General features: G+C 56.2%; 2 protein-coding genes across 3 annotated transcripts in view; both read right to left on the bottom strand.

Annotated features, from left to right (window-relative positions):
* PCDH12 (protocadherin 12) overlaps positions 1-7,090 on the bottom strand; it is a 10,309-nt gene extending 3,219 nt beyond the window's left edge. The window contains exons 1-3 of the mRNA XM_075767014.1: positions 3,991-7,090; positions 3,385-3,479; positions 2,068-2,219 (exon numbers count right to left, since the gene is read on the bottom strand). Coding sequence (XP_075623129.1) covers positions 2,068-2,219; positions 3,385-3,479; positions 3,991-6,897 — 3,154 coding nt within the window. The 5' untranslated portion in view covers positions 6,898-7,090. The remainder of the gene's footprint in view (positions 1-2,067; positions 2,220-3,384; positions 3,480-3,990) is intronic.
* Positions 7,091-12,600: 5,510 nt separating this feature from the next.
* SMIM33 (small integral membrane protein 33) lies at positions 12,601-16,276 on the bottom strand. 2 transcript variants are annotated; one of them, XM_075766631.1, is made up of 2 exons: positions 16,119-16,276; positions 12,601-15,258 (listed from the first exon to the last, which is right to left on the bottom strand). In XM_075766631.1, exons 1-2 carry the CDS (start codon positions 16,136-16,138, stop codon positions 14,820-14,822), a joined length of 459 nt encoding a protein of 152 aa, XP_075622746.1. In that variant the 5' UTR covers positions 16,139-16,276; the 3' UTR covers positions 12,601-14,819. The 2 variants fall into 2 exon arrangements, with proteins under 2 accessions (XP_075622746.1, XP_075622747.1); XM_075766632.1 differs by lacking the exon at positions 16,119-16,276 and adding an exon at positions 15,756-15,922.
* Positions 16,277-17,143: the final 867 nt, after the last annotated feature.

Here is a 17,143-nt window from a genome sequence, read left to right on the forward strand (position 1 = left end):
TTAAGGTTGTTTTTCACCACTGAAACAGTGCAGGCTCTTCTGTTACTACTGTGCGGGCAGGAAGGCACGCCAGCATAGCCTCAGCATGCACCACTGGTGTTCACTCTGAAATTCCAGGGGTTTTTTCTATCAAATTCAAGCATGGGAGATGATGGCACTTCATGGACATGCCTTGCCATAGCACAGATTTTCTAGGATGCTGCCTGTGTGGGCAGGACTGGATCTGGACAGATCTGCTGAGCAGGTCCACCAGTCTGTTTACTGGGACCAGCGCATGTCAGTACACCCATGGGATGGAGCTGGGCAGCCTGTTCGCTCCCTGCTCTTGGCTGCAGGACCTTTAAATCTGAGTAAGGTTGCAGCTTTTGTTTCACCTAGCCTTTCCTTTGTCTGCTCCTTACTAGAATAAAAGGGCAGGAAGGCAAACGGAGAGAAGCAGCGTGGCTCTCCCTCTAAGCAAGAGGACAGAAAACACCCAGTTCTGGAATTAAAGCGACCGCAGCAGCAAACCTCAATGAGTTCCTCTTGCTATGGAAGAGAGCAGAGGCTCCACAATGAAATTTCTGCTACAGGACGTGAGTCAGCCCAACTCTTTCAAATTGAAATGCCAGTAGAAGAGATTTTTTAGAACAAATCAATAAAGGGAACATGTAGAAAATGTCAGGCCCAGATGGTATTCACCCCGGAGTGCTAGAGGAACTCAGATATGAAATTGCCTGGTTTATTAACTGCTGTTCGTTAACTACTGCTTCAAATGAATACGGAATCAGAGGAAGGGAAGGTAGAAATTGTGACAGGAGTTTTTAAGCGCATGAAGATGAATCTAGTGCAAGTAGATTCACAGAAATTATTATATGCGAGACTCAGCAGGCAGTCGAGTACCTGCTATTTGGACAAGAGCAGATGTGACATTTGCAAGGTGGGGAATTGCGTTTTGCAAATTTGTTGGTGTCTTTGGAAGAGGTGGATGAAGAGTCCTGGTTTAGAGAGGACACCTGAGCTTGCAGAAGAGCACCAGCCAGGCGTGCAGGGGACCTGAGCTGTCCCTGAGTTAATGGCCAGGTTCTGTCAGTTAAAAGGTGGGAAGCGAGGGTAGGAATAAATAAGCTTCCTCACAAAGGGAGGTCATTAGTGAAGTCCCAGAGCATCTGTTCAACGTAGCAATAAATGACTTTTGGAGAAGTGGATGGCGTTGGTGTTGACTCCATTAAAACACCCAACGACATAAAAACAGAGGGTTGCTGAAGGACCTAAAAATACCGAGTGACGTGAGCAAAAAGTGGCTGGTGGGTTCCTGTGTCACCAACTGTTGGATAATTGTCACAGGGAACAACACGTCATGTATTGATGACTCCCCTACCAGGCAGAGGAGGGATTTGGGAGTCACCATGAACAGTTAGGTAACAGTATGGAGCTTGGGCAGGACAGGAATGAAGAACAAACCAGAAGACCTCCTTATACCACCAGTGTAGATATATCCTAAACACTGCGCGCAATTCTGGTCACCACGTCTCAATAGAGACACACTAAAATTAGTAACGGGTTGGTCACAGGAGATGAGGCTGGACTGGTTCAGCCTGGTAGCAGCCTGATGGGGCTCAAAGGCTATATAACATCTTGTGGAGCTCAAGGACAGCTCTTCACCTTTCTCACTCTGCACGAAGGGGCTCAGGTCAGCATGGGAAGCAGTTCACATGGTGCATAGTTAAACTGGGCTTCACCCCTACGCAACAACAGAGGTCAACCTCACAAATCAGCGAAACAACAGCAGATACGTCCATGGGAGGAAAGATCTACCGAGAGTGATTAAACATGAAAAAAAAAAAATCCAACGCGAAGCTCAGCAAGTCCCTTTGCTTTACACCACCTGGTACCAACAGCGTAGGATGATCCATACACGCTGTCCCAAGCAGCCGCTGTCCGAGCCACCCTAGACAATGAGATGTCCCCTGGCTTGCTGCAGGCCAGCTAGTTTCATCTTCTGAATGAGGTTAGTGTGTTATTTGAGGAGATCCCCTGGAGCCCCCCACCAGTGCCAGTGTGCTCCCAGTAGCGAGGCCACCTCACCTGCCTGCGGCTCCAGCAGAGTCTCCAGCTCTTCTCCCACCAGCTGCTGCATGGAGAGCTCAAACCCGCTCTCCGAATCGCGGTCCTCCGCCTCGCTCTCGCCATGCCCGCTGTCCTTCGTGCTCAGGCAGTCAGCATCCAGCCCCGCAGCCCTGCGAGGGGGCCAAAACACTCAAATCACACTTCAACCCTCAGCACGACCCTGCCCCGCCGATTACTTCATCCCCCATAAAATGACCCCGAGGTGAGGTGGGGGCATCCTCAGTGCATCGTTCACAGTACCGAAGGCATAATCATTTTAGTCCCCACCAATTAATGAGTTTTGGGGTTGTTATTTTGGGGGTGTTTATTTTTTAAGAAACCCCACATGAACAAAAGCACTGGGATCGGGAGTGCCATGGACCCTCTGAAAACTGGGCCCCAGCTGGGTGCTGGGCTACACGTGGGGCTGCTCCACATTTCTTGCCTGAGGGGGGTTTTATCCTTCTTCAGGGAGATCCTGAGCAAACAGGGAGCTGCTGGCTCTTCCCTGCATATTCAGAGGAGCTGCCCATGTGCAGGACCAGGCGAGGAGCAAGGCAGCAGAGCCCTGCCCCGGAGCGGCCCTTCCTCCCTCCCCATCCTCAGCAGATGGAGATGGTAATGAGAAAGGTGGAGAAAGTTGTGTCTGTCCATGGCCTGAGCAGGACAGGGGGAACATGGCGAAGGAGCGATGAAGCCCTGGCATCATTGGGAGCATTCACCCAGAGATGTCAACACAGTAATTTAATGGGAATGCCATAAAGTTTGTTTCTGGGAACACTTTCAGCACACAGCTGGGATGTGTCTGTCGTCCCATCCCTGCTGGCAGGGTCTCTCCCTCGCTAGCCTCCTGGCCCAGGGACAGATGCCCTGAACTCATGTCAACAGCGTTTCTAAGAAAGTACCTAGAGCCGTGAGAAAGCTCATCCTTGTGCTGCTGCCTCCAAAGCTGGAACCTTCTGTGCTCATGAGTGCACCTTTCCATCGCACTTGAACACATCGGTGTTCCCCCAGCAAGGATGGGCAGAGCTCAGGTGGGCATGGAAGGAGGCAAAGAGCAGCCCTGGGAGGGTGCTGGATACCAACGGGGAGACAGGACCAGAGGAGCACAGCCATCTCCTGAAGGGAGGACCTGCGTCCTCAGTCTCAGGTCAGCAAAACCAGGGATGAGGTTTTGCCTTGTGTGTCTGCTGCCCCGCTGCCTCCTGCCCTCGGGGCCAGTGGGGCTGAAGCAGAGACAGCAGAGACACAGGGGAACGGGGCGTGGGGAAGGGAAGGGCTGTGAGCCAGCCTTACCTGCTGCCATTCTTGGCCGTGTACTTGTTTCCTCTGTGGTTTGTTTTGGGCTGGAACTGGCCCTGGTGCAGCAGGGAGAGCAGCTGGGAGATTTGCTGTAAGGCAGGAAAAGCCTGTTGAGCCCCGGCGATCGCCACTCAAGCTGCTTCCTGCCAGGACGTCCCCTCCAAACGCTCCCCCCGGCCTTTTTATAGCATTTCCTCCTCCTACAGATGGTTCAGCATCCCCACGCGGAGGGAAAGCCAAGCGGCTGGGCAGCCCACCTGGCCCCAGTGCTTCCCCTGCGCCATCTCTGCCTGTCTTTCCCTGCCCGCACGCTCCCCTGGGGAAGTGAGCGTGGGGTTGTCCCCTTCCCTGTGTGACAGCCATCCTCCACCCCGGCTCCCGGGGCATCGTGGTGGGCATGGGGAAACCCTGCCCATGGTGGGGTGGCTGTTCATCCTACCCAGCCCATACTCCTGGGGCACCTCTGCCCAAGGCTGGGAGAGGAGACCAAGTAAAGACCATCAGGTTGCACGTTCCCACCACCCCAGTGTGTGCAAGACCTGGGCGAGGAAGAATTTGGGGAGGGTCCACACCACTGGCAACACCCGGGGCGGCTCCTACCTGCACCGGGGGCGACTCCATCGCGAATTCCCCAGTGGGGCTCTGCTCTGCCAGTGCCACCAGCGACAGCCGGACCAGGCTCCTGAGGATGTGCTGGTGGGGCTGGGGCTGCCCAGGTCCCCCAGCACCCACGGGTGGCAGTGGGGTGTCTTCCACGGGCCCCTGCGGTGGCTTCACCAAGCTCTTGCAGTGCGGTGGTGCATCCGGGGGGCTCACAGCCTCTTTTGATGGATTTTTTGGTCTGTGGGGCTGGCAGGGCCGGCGCTGCAGGATGGGCAGGTTGAAGGTCCCCTGCTGCTCATCTGAGTCTTTTTGGGTCCTCTGGTTTCTCAGGGTCCTGTAGAGAGTGGGGGTGAGGTGGAGGGGGGCCTGTGGGGAGCCCCCCGGCGCAGGGGTGACTGTGCCAGGCAGATCCTCCTGGCAGGGATGGGGGGGGTCAGCCTCCCGGGGCCGGCCCCGGAGCAGTGGGACGAGGTGGATGTCTGTCTTCTGGATCTGCCTATGTGGCTTCTTGAGCTGCTGCTGCCTGCGGGCATCCTCTGCCTCCCTGCAGTTGTAGGCCATGCCGTCCTTCTTCTCCTTCTTACGCAAAGACAGGGTTAAAGCCAAAAGGAGAAGGCACCCACCCAGGAGAGCAGTCAGGCAGATAACGACCACCACTGACGGGCTCAGCCACCCAGGATCCTGAGCTGAGATTTTGGAGAATGCCCCATGATGCCGGAAAACTAAGCGGACCCGGGCCAGGGTGTGCAGAGGGATGTCCCCCCCATCGCTTACCCGGACCACCAGCTCCCGCTCGCTGCCGGCGAGGCTGCTGGCATTGCTGGCATTGAGGAATACCTGCCCCAGGAGAGGGTCCAGGATGAAGAGCCCGGTGTCATCCCCACCCACCAGATCATACCGAAGAGCCCCATTCATGCCAGAGTCCACATCCCTGGCCACGATGGTGAAGAGGAAGGGAGTGCCAGCACACGACATGAGTGTTGCATTGCTCACCGCTGCAGTCCCTTGGGTGCTCCCGTTCCCAGGTGCCACCCAGAAGCACCCCGTCTCCACATTGACCAGGATGGAGAGCATGGCTGCGCCTCCCACCAGTGCCGGAGTGGTGATGACGGGTGCGTTGTCATTCCGGTCGAGCACAGCCAGCCTGATGGAGATGTTGGACGCCAGCTTGGGGTGACCACCATCCTCTGCGGTCACCAGGAACTCCAGGCTCCTCACCTGCTCGTAATCAAAAGCTTGGAGGGCAAAAACATCCCCAGTGGTGGGGTCGATCGAGATGAGACCCGAAGCAGAGGAGTCCGGGATGCTGTAGGTGATTTTCCCATTGAAACCCAAGTCAGGGTCGGTGGCACGGATGGTGAGCAAGAAGGCAGGTGCTTCGCTGTTCTCAGCAACAGCAACCTCGTAGGTGGCTTTCTCGAAGGAGGGGGCATTGTCGTTGACGTCGCTGATGCAGATAGTGAGGTGCTTCAGCACAGCCAAGGAGAAGTCTCCATGGTCCCGTACCACCAGCGTCAGGTTGTACTCGGCACGCAGCTCCCTGTCCAGCGTGGCGTTGGTCATCAGCACGTAGCTGTGGCTGTTGGTCCTCTTCAGCCTGAAGTGCTCGTACCCTTGACTGAGGGAGCAATGCACTTGCCCATTGCTTCCTGAATCGGGGTCGCTGGCCGTCACCAGAGCCACGAAGCTGTCTTTGGGGAGGGCTTCGGAGAGCACAGGTGCCCGTGTGGCCCAGGTAACGTGGACGTCAGGAGCATTGTCATTGACATCCAGGACTTTGACCAGGATCTTGCAGTGCGCTGGGATGGGGTTGGCGCCCAGGTCCCGGGCTTGCACGTCCAGCTCGTAGGCGTGGGTTTCCTCATAGTCCAGTGGGTGCTTCAGGATGACGCTACCTGTGCGGGCATCGATGCCAAAAGCGCTGAGCACCTCTGGGGGTGCATGCTTGCTCAGGCTGTACTCGATCTCCCCATTGGGACCCTGGTCGGGGTCGGTGGCTGTGACCGTCACGAGGAGAGTCCCGGGCAGAGCATCCTCCTGAACCTCTACTGTCAAAGAGCTCTCTGCAAAGATGGGGCTGTTATCATTGGAGTCAAGGACAATGACTTTGATTAAAGCGGTACCTGATTTTGGTGGCTCCCCATGATCAGTGGCCGTCAGCACGAGGTCGAAGGAGGAGTGGAGCTCCCGGTCCACTTCTTTAACCACGACGAGCTCCGCATGCCTCGTCCCGTCGGAGCTGGAGACAACCTCCAGAGCAAAGTGCTCACTGCGGGAGAGGGCATAGGAGCAGTGGGCGTTGGGGCCGGCGTCGGCATCCAGGGCTCGGTCCAGTGGGATCCGCGTCCGCAGGGACGCACTCTCCGACATCTCCAGCTCCAGCTCGGGCGTGGGGAACCGCGGTGCATTGTCATTGACGTCCAGCACTTGAACCTCCACGTGAATGAGAGCCAGGTTTCGGGCAGCCAGCACGTCGAACGAGACCCAGCAGGGATCGCTGTGCCGGCACAGCTGCTCCCTGTCCACCCGCCCGGCCGTGCTGAGCACCCCGTCCGCGCTCCCCACGTGCAGCGGGAACCTCCCAGGGATCTCCATCAGCTGGAAGGTATCCGCTGGTTCGCCGCTCTCGCCCCCCTCGAAGTGCTCGGCCAGTGTCCCTATCACCGTTCCCGGAGGCACTTCTTCGAACACCCGGTACTGCACCGTGAACGTGGCCACCTCCTGGGCATCAGTGGAGAGGAAGAGGTACCACCACAAAGCTGGGAGATGGAGAGCGGAGCGGCTCAGCAGCAGCATGCTGCTGGCAAACCCCACCACTGCGCCGCCCCGGCACGCAGCCCCAGGCTCGCTCGCCTGCCGCCGCATACACAACCGGTCCTTACGGCGATCGCAAGTCCTCGGCATCCTCTCCCATCTCCAAATCCCATAGGCGCCAGCCACCGGTTGGAAAGGAGGAGAAATCACGACTGAGTCCAGCGGTTGTCCCCCACCCTGCCATCACCGGGGGATGGCCGGGAGAGCCATCTGCTCCCCAGGCTGAAACGCTCAGCCCGGCGCGGAGTGGACTGCCACCGCCGCAGCTTCACCGGGGAGCAGTGTCCGGCCGGGCCGGGGCCGGGAGGTGAACCAGCCGTGTTTCCTATGGAAACCCCACCTACAGGAAAAGGGAGGACCGGGCTGGTACAATGCCTGGGCGGGGTGGGGGCCGATGGGGATGAACACTTCCCAGCTGGGAGAGCGGTGTGGAAGTGCCCTTGGTTTCCAACCTGCAGGGACCATCACTGCTGCCACCTGCAAAATGCATTTTACAGAGGGTACAATTCCTGCAAAGCCTCGCCTGTGCTTCAGGAAGATGTCTGCAAGGACCAGCGATGATGATGGACTTCTGCTCTAGCATTACCCCAAAGGCTTGTTCCCCACGCTGCTAGATCTCTGATATACTCTGCTTTATTTTCATTTTGCCTAAATCCAGTGTGTAATCCCCAGTCCCTGTTCTGCCTTTTGCTGTCTGTTTGGAGGGCAACGCACCCACGTCACCTTTTCCAACACACGGCTTTTGATTATGTCACAGCTTCATTTTCATCTGGACACACCAAAATGAGTTAATGAATCACTGGGAGAGTTGCCACGTCAAACACAGGCAGGTGGGCACAAGGGAAGAAAGGAGGCTCTGGCAGATGCCAGCTGTGTCCTGTCAAGCCTCTCCCCATCCCCTACGTCCGTCTGTCCTGGCCAGCTCCCCCCGTCTTGTCACGTGCTCTGTCTCCAACTCAGCTTTGATTTCCCCAGTGTCGCTCCTCACCCAGCGCTGATTTTGCACCACCAAATCCCTGCTTTGCCTTATTTCAGCATCTTACCCCGAGCCCCCACCTTCAAGCAGCCGGCGTGATGCTGCGGAGCCATACCATCCGCTCGCCAGCCAGCTGTACCCGTGTAGGTAGCACAGCCTAAAGATGTTTCATGTACTCCTCCTAAGCAGGCAGGGGAGCAGGCAGCTGGCTGCCTGCAGAGCCCAGTTACCCCAAGCTGGGCTGTACTTTGGGTCTCGAGGTGACTGAAGGCATTCGGGACAGGGAAGGTCGCTGCAGAAGTTTCCTTGGCCGTTACAGAAAGCAGATCATCCTTGTGGCGTGGTTTGAGTCCCACCAGCCACATCATCTTCATCGTGGCCCCCACGTCTAACAGGTAGCCTCCAGCAGTCCTGTGGCTGCCACGGGTGTCCTGTGCCCACCTCACCCCTCTCCTGCTTTTCCAGCCTTGCTGGGCACCCCCATACCTCCGTCCTGTTCCCATCCCTCCTCTCACAGCTCCGATTTTCCCAGATGAGTCTCCCCATTGCCTGCCTCCCCTCCCAGGTCCCTGCTCTCATCACTTGTCTTCTATTATGGTAAATTTTAGCACCACAATGAACAGCAAAAGCAAAACCACCCCAGTGCTGACCAGCCATTTCGCCCCAGGGGGGTTAGTGCCACCACTCAGCACACTGGGAGGAGGGGCCAGTGCAGCTCGGCCGTGGCGGGGGGGTGGCAGGAGACCCCGGTGCTATTCCTGGCCCCAGCTCCAGGTGACCTCTGCCAAGCCATTTCCCTGCTTTGTGCTCTCACTTCCTCCTCGGCTGAGCGAAGCCAGCCCAGGGGCTCTCCCGGAGGGATGCTCTCCTGCTTGCCGGCTGCCCGTGGAGCTGTGGCTGGAGAAGTGGATGTCTCCCAGCCCGTACTCTGCTTTTGGGTGGGTGGGTGGGTGGGAAGGCTGCTTCCTTCTGGGGCGAGTCTCATCTTTCCACCTCCCTTTTTTTATGCCTTTCTTTTTCAGGGATGGAGAGGAACAGAACCACTGCACCAAAAAACTTATTTCCTTTCCTTGGTGGTATCATGCCTGAGAACTGTAGGGGTTCCTCAAAAGCCCTGCAAGACATATCCTTCTTCCCATCGCCTCCCAAGCCATCTGCAGAACGAGCTGACCTCACCAAGTGCCCCGTGTTTAACCCACCACTGCTCTGCCAGGAGGTATATTCCCCCCAACACCAGCACCCACCTGTGCTGGACTCCGCTCCGTGCAGCCCCCGTCCCACCAGCCGGAGGGAGGACGCCCCTTTAGGGTGCTGCAGCCCCAAACCGCTCCCTTTTCTCCCCAAAGGCAGGGAGGCAGATGGGATTTGGAGCACCAACTTGCTCAGCCACCTGAAGGAAAATCTGATGTGACAATCCTGGTGCTGGGAGGAGAAGTCACTGTCACCAAGGCAAGTGCTGTGACCCCCTCCTGAGCACTGTCCTCCCACCAGCTGGGCTGTCCCCAGTCCGGCTGTACAGATACCGGCACTGGTGACAGATCTGGACTGCCCAGGAGAAAAGGAGCTGGAAGACCTAACGCATTAATTATTACGATGCTTCAGGAATAAATCCCTATAGACTAGACCTGTGACCCTGAGCCATCCGGACGTTAGCAGTGTGCAGGGAGGATGGCTGCAGGACGCTGCAAAAGCGTTGCTGAGCTGCAGACCACGCCGGCTGCATCCTGGTGGCAGATGGGCAAAGTAACGCTAACAAAGAAACTAGAAAAGAAAACCGGGGTTGAGCTGAGACTTGCCAAAAGCACCGACAGTAAAATTAGATTTGGTGCTAAAAACAAAACACATCCCCTCCTGCTTCCTGTTCGCACACAGGCAGGTTTCCAACGTGCAGGTGCTCCGAGACCTTCATAGACAACGTTGTCTCTATGAACATAAGACTTCTCCCCTAGGAGGTTGGCTGCATCTAAACCCTTTCATTTAAAGCTCAGAAATAACATCAGTTACATTCAATTATTGCAGTAGTATTCATCAGCTTCTGTGTGATGCTGTTAATGCCCAAAGCAGATATAAATGCCATTTACGTGGTGTGAAAATCTGGCTCCTCTGAAGCTCAGCTGCTCTCCAGGCTACAGAGCGAGACACGGACACAGGGGACACCCCAACCTCCCAGGGCTGCAGAGCCGGACTCGAGGCACCACACAATCGCGTCCATTGCATGGCGTGGAGCAGCCCGACCACATTATTTTGAGCTCCACTGCACAGGTGGAGGTTTTCAAATTCTGTTTGTCACTTTGGGATGGCTCGGTGTTAGCTGGGAACCACGAGCTATGCTGCACATCACTGGCAGGGTGCACAGGGCAGCACAAAAATAAGACAGGAAGATAATTTTTTTTTTCAAAATTTAATAATGACAAACTCTTCTCCTTTTGAAATTGTTTAAAATGAGCACAACTAAAGATGCACCAACATTTGGCCTCATTAGGGTGCTCAGGGCTTACCATGTCCTGGGGACCATGCAGGGAAGAAGGACTTGGTCTCATCTCTGCTCTACAGCTGCTTCATGGCGTGGGAAATGATGTCTGAGGGTCAGGACACAGAGGCCATCGACAACAGGATGCACCCCGAGGTGGGACACTCTCTTCCAGGCTCAGCTCCGTACCTCAGAGCACCATCCTCAGGCAAATCTAGCTGGAGCAAGTAAAAGCACGGCTGCTTCTCACCAACTGGTGCCCTTACACCAGGGATCATGCTTTTTTTTCCACCTTAACTGTCCTGATTTTCAGCCCTTCAAAGACAGGCTTTGCTTCTCTAGAAGCATCACTCCCTTTTCAGCAGAAATAAAAATGTGTTTTCTTAATCCATCTCTGTGCATTAGATGTTTTAGGAGCTGGGTGCAGATGCACAAGGTGGCCCAGGACCTGCCCCATCAGGGACTGGGGAGGGTGTTGGGGACCTTTCTCAGGAGGAAGGAAACGCTTCACCCTCTCGCACCAAACAGCAAGTACACAAATCCGCAAGTGGTGGATGGACCTTCTCTCAGGGGACCCTGACTCTCCCTGTGCTCATCTTCTCCTTAAAATCAGAAGGTGACACTGGCTGAAAGTGACCCCCCCCCCCATGCCACCTGGTCCAGCCTCCCACCCCAGTCAGGTCCCTTTGGGCCAGGTTGCTCAGGACCTCATCCTTCATCACACTGAAGACTTCACCAGCTCTCCTTGCAACCTCCCCCAGCAGCGCTTGCAGTCTTCTGCAAGCTTCTCACTGCTCTCACCAGGGAGCCCAAGACGTCCCTCCAAACACAAGCCTGCCCCAGCTGCGCTCTCACCGATGCTGGAGAGAGGCAGGAGGTACCACCACCCCAGCTCGCTGCCTGCACCCCTGCCTGCACCCCTGCCTGCACAGCGTGCAGTTGGCCGCCTCCACCACAAGAGCCCACTGCCGCTCTGCGCTCCGCTCCGCCGCAGGCCCCGGGCTCTCCCCAGCAGCCGGACCGACGGGCAGCGAGGTGCAGAGCCCCACCGAGCTCCCAGCAAGCAGCAAACCTCCAACGAGAAGGGCCCTGAGCACCCTCACCCCGGTGCAGAGACCCCGGTTAGGCTCAGCTGGCTCCCGGCCCTGCAGGGAAGCACTGGGAGACGCTGCAGCCCCCCCACCTCCATCCTCAGCTCACGCTCTGGATGCCTCCCTCAAATTTTGCACAATTTTAGGCAACCCTGCGGCATCACGAGCAGAGCTTCCTGCAACCCCAGCTGTAAAACCCCCGCTAAATGCTCCTGGGAGCTGTGTGCCTGTGCAAGGGTTAGATAGGTGCTCCCCACTGCAGCAGGTGAACACCCTAATTAGGAGGGAAATTAAAGGAGATGCGAGCGATCCCTAATCAAGACGCAGTTAATACGTGGTGCAGAAGCTTTTAAAAAGCTTCCTAAGGCAGCAATGTGGCTTTGGGGAAAGCTTCTCACTGCAAAGCCTCTGCCAGCTCCTGCCTGCTGTGCTCCAGGAGCTCCCCTGTGGTAGAGGGTATGATAAGGAAAGTTATTGTTGCTCTGCATTCATAAAAAGATTATTGTTAAGGAGGGGAAGAAAGTTATAAGTGAAATAAATTGGAACAAGCTCAGTGTTTGAATAGAGAGTAATAATGTTATGATAATTTGCATACACAGCCTCTGCCACTCGAGAACCCTAATGTGTTTTATAAAGTCTTGCACTACAAAGACAAATCCTATAAGCGGATACCAGTAGAGCTGGCCAAATATGAAAGAGGAGAATCTGTAAAAATGACATTTTATTGTGTCGGAGAAAGCAGTGAGAAGCAGACTTGAAATATAACCCTCGGTGTCCTTCTGGAGGAGAAAGCTGGCAAAAAAATTGTCACTTGCTTATAAGATCTAGTTTGCTATTATGAGCCTTACGGTATTTTTTTCCCTGTATTTCAAAAGGTTATATCTAAATATCTGTTTGCAAATGAAATGCATGGGAAAAATCCTGAAGACCAGAGCTTCAACACTAGATCTTTCCAGAGAAGGTCACATAGAAGAAGGGGCTGCTGACAGCTCCTGGGCTGGAAGGATCAGAGCACAGGACAAATACCGGGGAATCTGGAGCCCCATCAGCACCACCGTTCACCGCCGGGTTTGTTTGCTTTTCGTTTGACAACCTGAAATGCCTGAACAATGGCAAAGCGCTTTGCAACGGTGGGGTTTCCCCAGCTCCTCCACGGTGTAAGTGATAGATCTAGGCCACAGCACGCTGTAACATAAATCAGACCTTCACGAGTCCCCAGCGGCTGCAAATCAATGAGTTCTAGTAATAATTACCCATTTTATCTTTCTCTTTATTAATATTTAGATGTTTTTAATCTTTTCTTTGCAAACACGATGTTTCCCCGCTACGGTTGTCCTTCAGTGGGAGCTGCCACGAAAGCTCCTGTTTCTCTGATTAAAGACTTCTGTCTTGAACCAAGCTGCTCCCTGATCCAAAACGACACAACCGCAAAAGCCGGGTGACGACGACTCCGAGTCACCCTGGACGGGTGACACCATCTCAGCGCACAGCCGGTGTCCCCGAGACACGGCGTAGCCAGTCAATGGAGATCTTGTGATGGTTGCAGGGGGGGTTCTTAAGCTCTGAGACTGAGCCCTCACCCTTGGGTGAACACCTGGATTATCACAACCTACAGCCGTCCTTTAAAGACAGGTCCCTGGAAGGTGGTTAGCTCTTCAGGTGGTGCTTGCTAATTAGGGATGTATAAATGGAAAAAAACCAAGCCCTGTGTTGACACGCAAAGGGAGGTGGGACTCTCAGTGATTTTCAGTTGAAATGATAGACCTTATCTCCTAACACAGGTGTGGGAAAGCTGATAATGCACTATCATATCTGGAAAACAAAAGGGAAAACATCAAAACAGGAAACAGCCCCGCAAAATAAGTAATATAAATTGTGTTTATTGTAAAGACCAAAGTTTAAGTGAGAAAAGAAGCTGGAAATAAGTGAAAGGCAGGATGCTGGAGCATCTGCCGTATCAGAAATACCTCCAGCACCCAGAGGAACAGGACCTGTTTCTTGTCTGACAGCGCATAGAGGGATCTGTGCCGGGGATGTGGCTTAGGATGGGCAACGGCTGTTCTGATCTGGGAGGGGAGACGCAGGAGCCATATTTCCACTCCTGGGACTATAAATTCTTGAGGGTGATCCAGGAGGCTGCGCTCCCTCCCCAGGGACTGTCCTCCCAGCCTACGCACTGAAGACAGGCTTTGATGTCCAGCTTCCACCGAGTGAGGAGAATCTGAGACCGATTTCTTGTCCAAAGCGATGCTGGGCACCTTCAGCAGCAGAAAGACTCCCAGGGCTGAGCGGGTCGCCATGGTCTGCTACCACCAGGAGCCTTACGAGGCTAAGGATGAAGTTTCACCCCTCCATCTGCTCCCTCTGTGCCACCTCAACAAGCTTCTGCCCAGGGTGACCGAACCACATCAGCATCCATCCCAACATTGCTGCCTACGCCAACCCCACCATTGCTCCCTCCTCAGCTGGGACGTGCCCTGCTGCTGCCAACCCTGAAACCACCCGAGTGCCCAGGTCCCCGAGCAGAGCATCCCTTGGCACAGGGACAGCAGAGAGCGATGGGGACAACGACGATGACCAGAACAAAGAGGACCTCAGGTCTCCCCATCCCTGCCATCGTGCACAGAGATGCTGAAGGCTCTGCCCAGAGGTGCACGTGTTTCTCCACCGGTGCCAACACCATGAGATGTTCAGCCGACTGCAAGGGGATGTGCCATTATCACCTCTCCTGCCTCTGCCGTGTCACCTCTCTTCTCTCAAACCTTCAGCTGGGGGACCGGACACATTGTCCTCTGCCGCTGGCTCCACCAGTGGATCGCCAACACGGGTTCAGGTGCTGCCTCCTCTCCTCTGGCTGTCTGCCACGACGGGCTGAGCCCACTGCCAGGGCTGGCAGGAGGGAGGACGGTGTTTCAGCCCTCTGATGGAGGAAAAGGGGCTGTGGCATAGAGGAAAAGAGGGGCTGCAGGCTTTTCTGTGCCATGTAAACAGCATAATGAGGACACTGTGCATGTGGAAACATCTTTAATCTGGAAGGCAATTCCAGATGATGTAACTTCCAGCTTCTGCCAAGGGGCTGAGCATAAGCCCAGAGCTCCCTGGCTGGGGCAAGGACCAAGACAGCTCTCCTGGGCACTCCCAGACAGCATGGGACAGGTAAAACCAGGGCGAGAAAAACCAGAAGAGATGCTAATGCTGTCCCACATAGGCTGACCTAGCCCTGGAGCCTGAGCTGGGAACCCAGCTCTTCCCTGGGGCCAGTGGTCTCCCTGGGCTGCACTTCTGGGGGCTGACGATGGGTCACTGCAGTGACACAACCTTCTATCTGAGCCTACCTGGGGAGAGACACAATCCTGGGGAGCTAAAACCTCCACGTGCAGGAACTGGTGAGTCTCGGGCTAAGCTAACATCCCAGCTGCTATGTTTCCAGCAGGACATGGGCCCTTGAGTCCTGCCCAGGCGGCCCACAGGCTTGTCACAGGTACGTGATCTCGATGACGTTGGGCTCAGCGCTCCCACAGGGAAGGTGATGCTTGCAGGAGCACTGGCAGCTCACGCCGGCTGCATCCATGCCACCCGGCTCCCGCTGGTAGGGCTGGGCAGGTGGTTTCTTCTGGGAGCCCAGCTTCTTCCAGTCCGTGAGGTGCACCCCATCGTCCAGGTCCTGCGGCATGGGCTCATGGTAAAGGGTGATCTGGACGGTGCGGAGGTGAGGGCCGTAGTGCACCACGATGATGATGAAGACGGCCAAGAGGACGAAGATGACGACAATCACGGAAATCATGGGCAGGGCATCGGATTTCTTCGTCACGCTCCTGACAATGGAGACGGGAGTGAAGGCGGCCACGTCCTGGAGCTCGGGCTGTCTCAGCTGGCTGCCGGGTGCAGAGGTGTTCATGGCTGAGCAGGCTGACCTGGGACAGAGGAACACGGGGTGGAAAGGGGTGACCACCAAGCAGGGGACCTCATCTCCTGCCCTCGAGCCGGCAGCTCCTGCCTGCGCTGCAACTGCCGGTGAACGGGACCGTCCCATAAGCGCTCCCTCCCTCAGGCTCATGGGACACGATAAATTTTGGTGGTTACAGCTGGGGTTGTAGGGACAGTGCCAGGACGCGTTCAGCCGGGGAGGTGATGCCCTGCATCCCCTTGTCCTGGACACCTTCAACGTGGGGGGTTTTCCCTCCCCGATGCACCTTGATCCCTGGAGGGGAGCCCTCCACCCTCCACTCTTCGCCTCCGGTCCCACGGTGCTAATCCAAACCCCACGGGGACCTCCCTGGGAGACCCAACCCCTCCAGCACACACGGCGAGGCATCCCTCGCCACAGCTGCAAACCCCTGTGGGAGCCAGCACGGGTGGGAGAGGGGGCGGCGGGGTGGAGGGAGAGCCCTCCCCAGCCCCGCAGGGGTACCTCGGCGTCCCCGCTGCGTGGGAATCATCATCTCCGGCGGCGAGGCTGAGAAGCTGAAGGCAGGACCAGCAGAAAAACCTCCGGGATGGTTGTCTGGTGTGGGTGCAGCCAGACTCACCTCGGAGGCTGCCACGTCACACCTCGGCCCCACGTCACGCCTCGGCCCCACACCCCCCGGGATTCCCCGGGGCAGAGGAGGAAGCGCCTGCTCATCCCGGGCAGGAGAGGTGCACCCTTACCTAGCCCGGTGCCACATCAGCGCCGCCGCCCCCTCCCTCGCTGTCACACACCCTCGCCGGAAAAAAACTCTCCTCTCGCCCGCTGCAAGACAAGCACCCTTTTGTTCGGGGAGAAAGCACCCACCTCCCTTCGGCTGCACACATGCAAACCCCGGCTGCCTAACTGCAGGAAACGTCCCTCCTTCCACCGACTGGGTGTTCAAATTTAATGCGGTTAAGAAATCGGTGTAAAAAAAATCACCCTTCCGCACGCGAGGTCTTTGCCCAACCCTGCAAAGTGTATCCACAAGATGGTCCGGGCTGGAAAGACCCTCGCCCCAAGAGATGATGCAGCCCCAGGGTTGATTTTCTCTGCCGGGGGTCGCACTGCTGCAGGAGGACCATCGTCAGCACTGCTACAGCCCCGGTGCAGCTCCAGACCCTGGGACACGCTCAGGGTCACAGGCAGGAGCCAGCGCCAGGTCAGTGCTCGCACACCTCTCCCCTCGCACGGTGACCGCACAAGCAAGGCTGCAGCGATGCCCTCGAGTCCGGCAGCGTTCACCCCCACACGCAGGCAGGTACCATCCCCCCGGTCCGGGGATGCCGTGTGGTCAGACCCTCTGCCACGTGGGGTGACCATCTCAGAGCAGAAAAAACGGATCCTCCGGAGCTTTAGCCATGACGAAACATGTGTCCCCATCTTTCCTTCCCAAAACAACACTGCTCTTACCTGGAGGCTCTCAGCGAACAAGCTGGGGTGAATATTTGGGCTCTGTCTTTCTTGCACATGGGGAGGACAGGATGGGAAACGTCTCTTCCCCCATCCAGCCGAGCGTCCAGCAGATTTGGCCGCACGTTAGAGCTGCTGGGAATTTGAGCTCATTTCGGGATTCAGTAAAACCTTAATCTACAGCATAATCTCTGAGCATCACATCTGTGCAAGAGAGAAAAAAAATGAAGGGGGAGGCTGCTAACAGAGGTTTTGTAAAAGCAGAGGCTGCTGGTTGATGCCGGCTGCTTTCGGCCTGATGGTTTGCTTGGGGTTTTGGAGGTGTTTGAAGAGGCTCGCTGAAACTCAAGGAGCTGTGCAGTGCACGGGAGATCTCTCCCTCTGTTCCTGCTGCTGTCTCCTGGCCATGGAAAGCAGGGACCTTGCTCCGTTGCCCT

Source organism: Balearica regulorum, chromosome 14 (genome assembly GCF_011004875.1).
Source record: "Balearica regulorum gibbericeps isolate bBalReg1 chromosome 14, bBalReg1.pri, whole genome shotgun sequence".
Lineage (NCBI taxonomy): Eukaryota > Metazoa > Chordata > Aves > Gruiformes > Gruidae > Balearica > Balearica regulorum.

Coding starts and splice junctions, on each gene's coding strand:
- SMIM33 (XM_075766631.1), bottom strand. CDS start 16,138: ATGTGTGCAGCCGAAGGGAG. Junction 15,259..16,118: donor ATGTGTGCAGCCGAAGGGAG/GTGGGTGCTTTC, acceptor CCTCTGTCCCAG/GTCAGCCTGCTCAGCCATGA.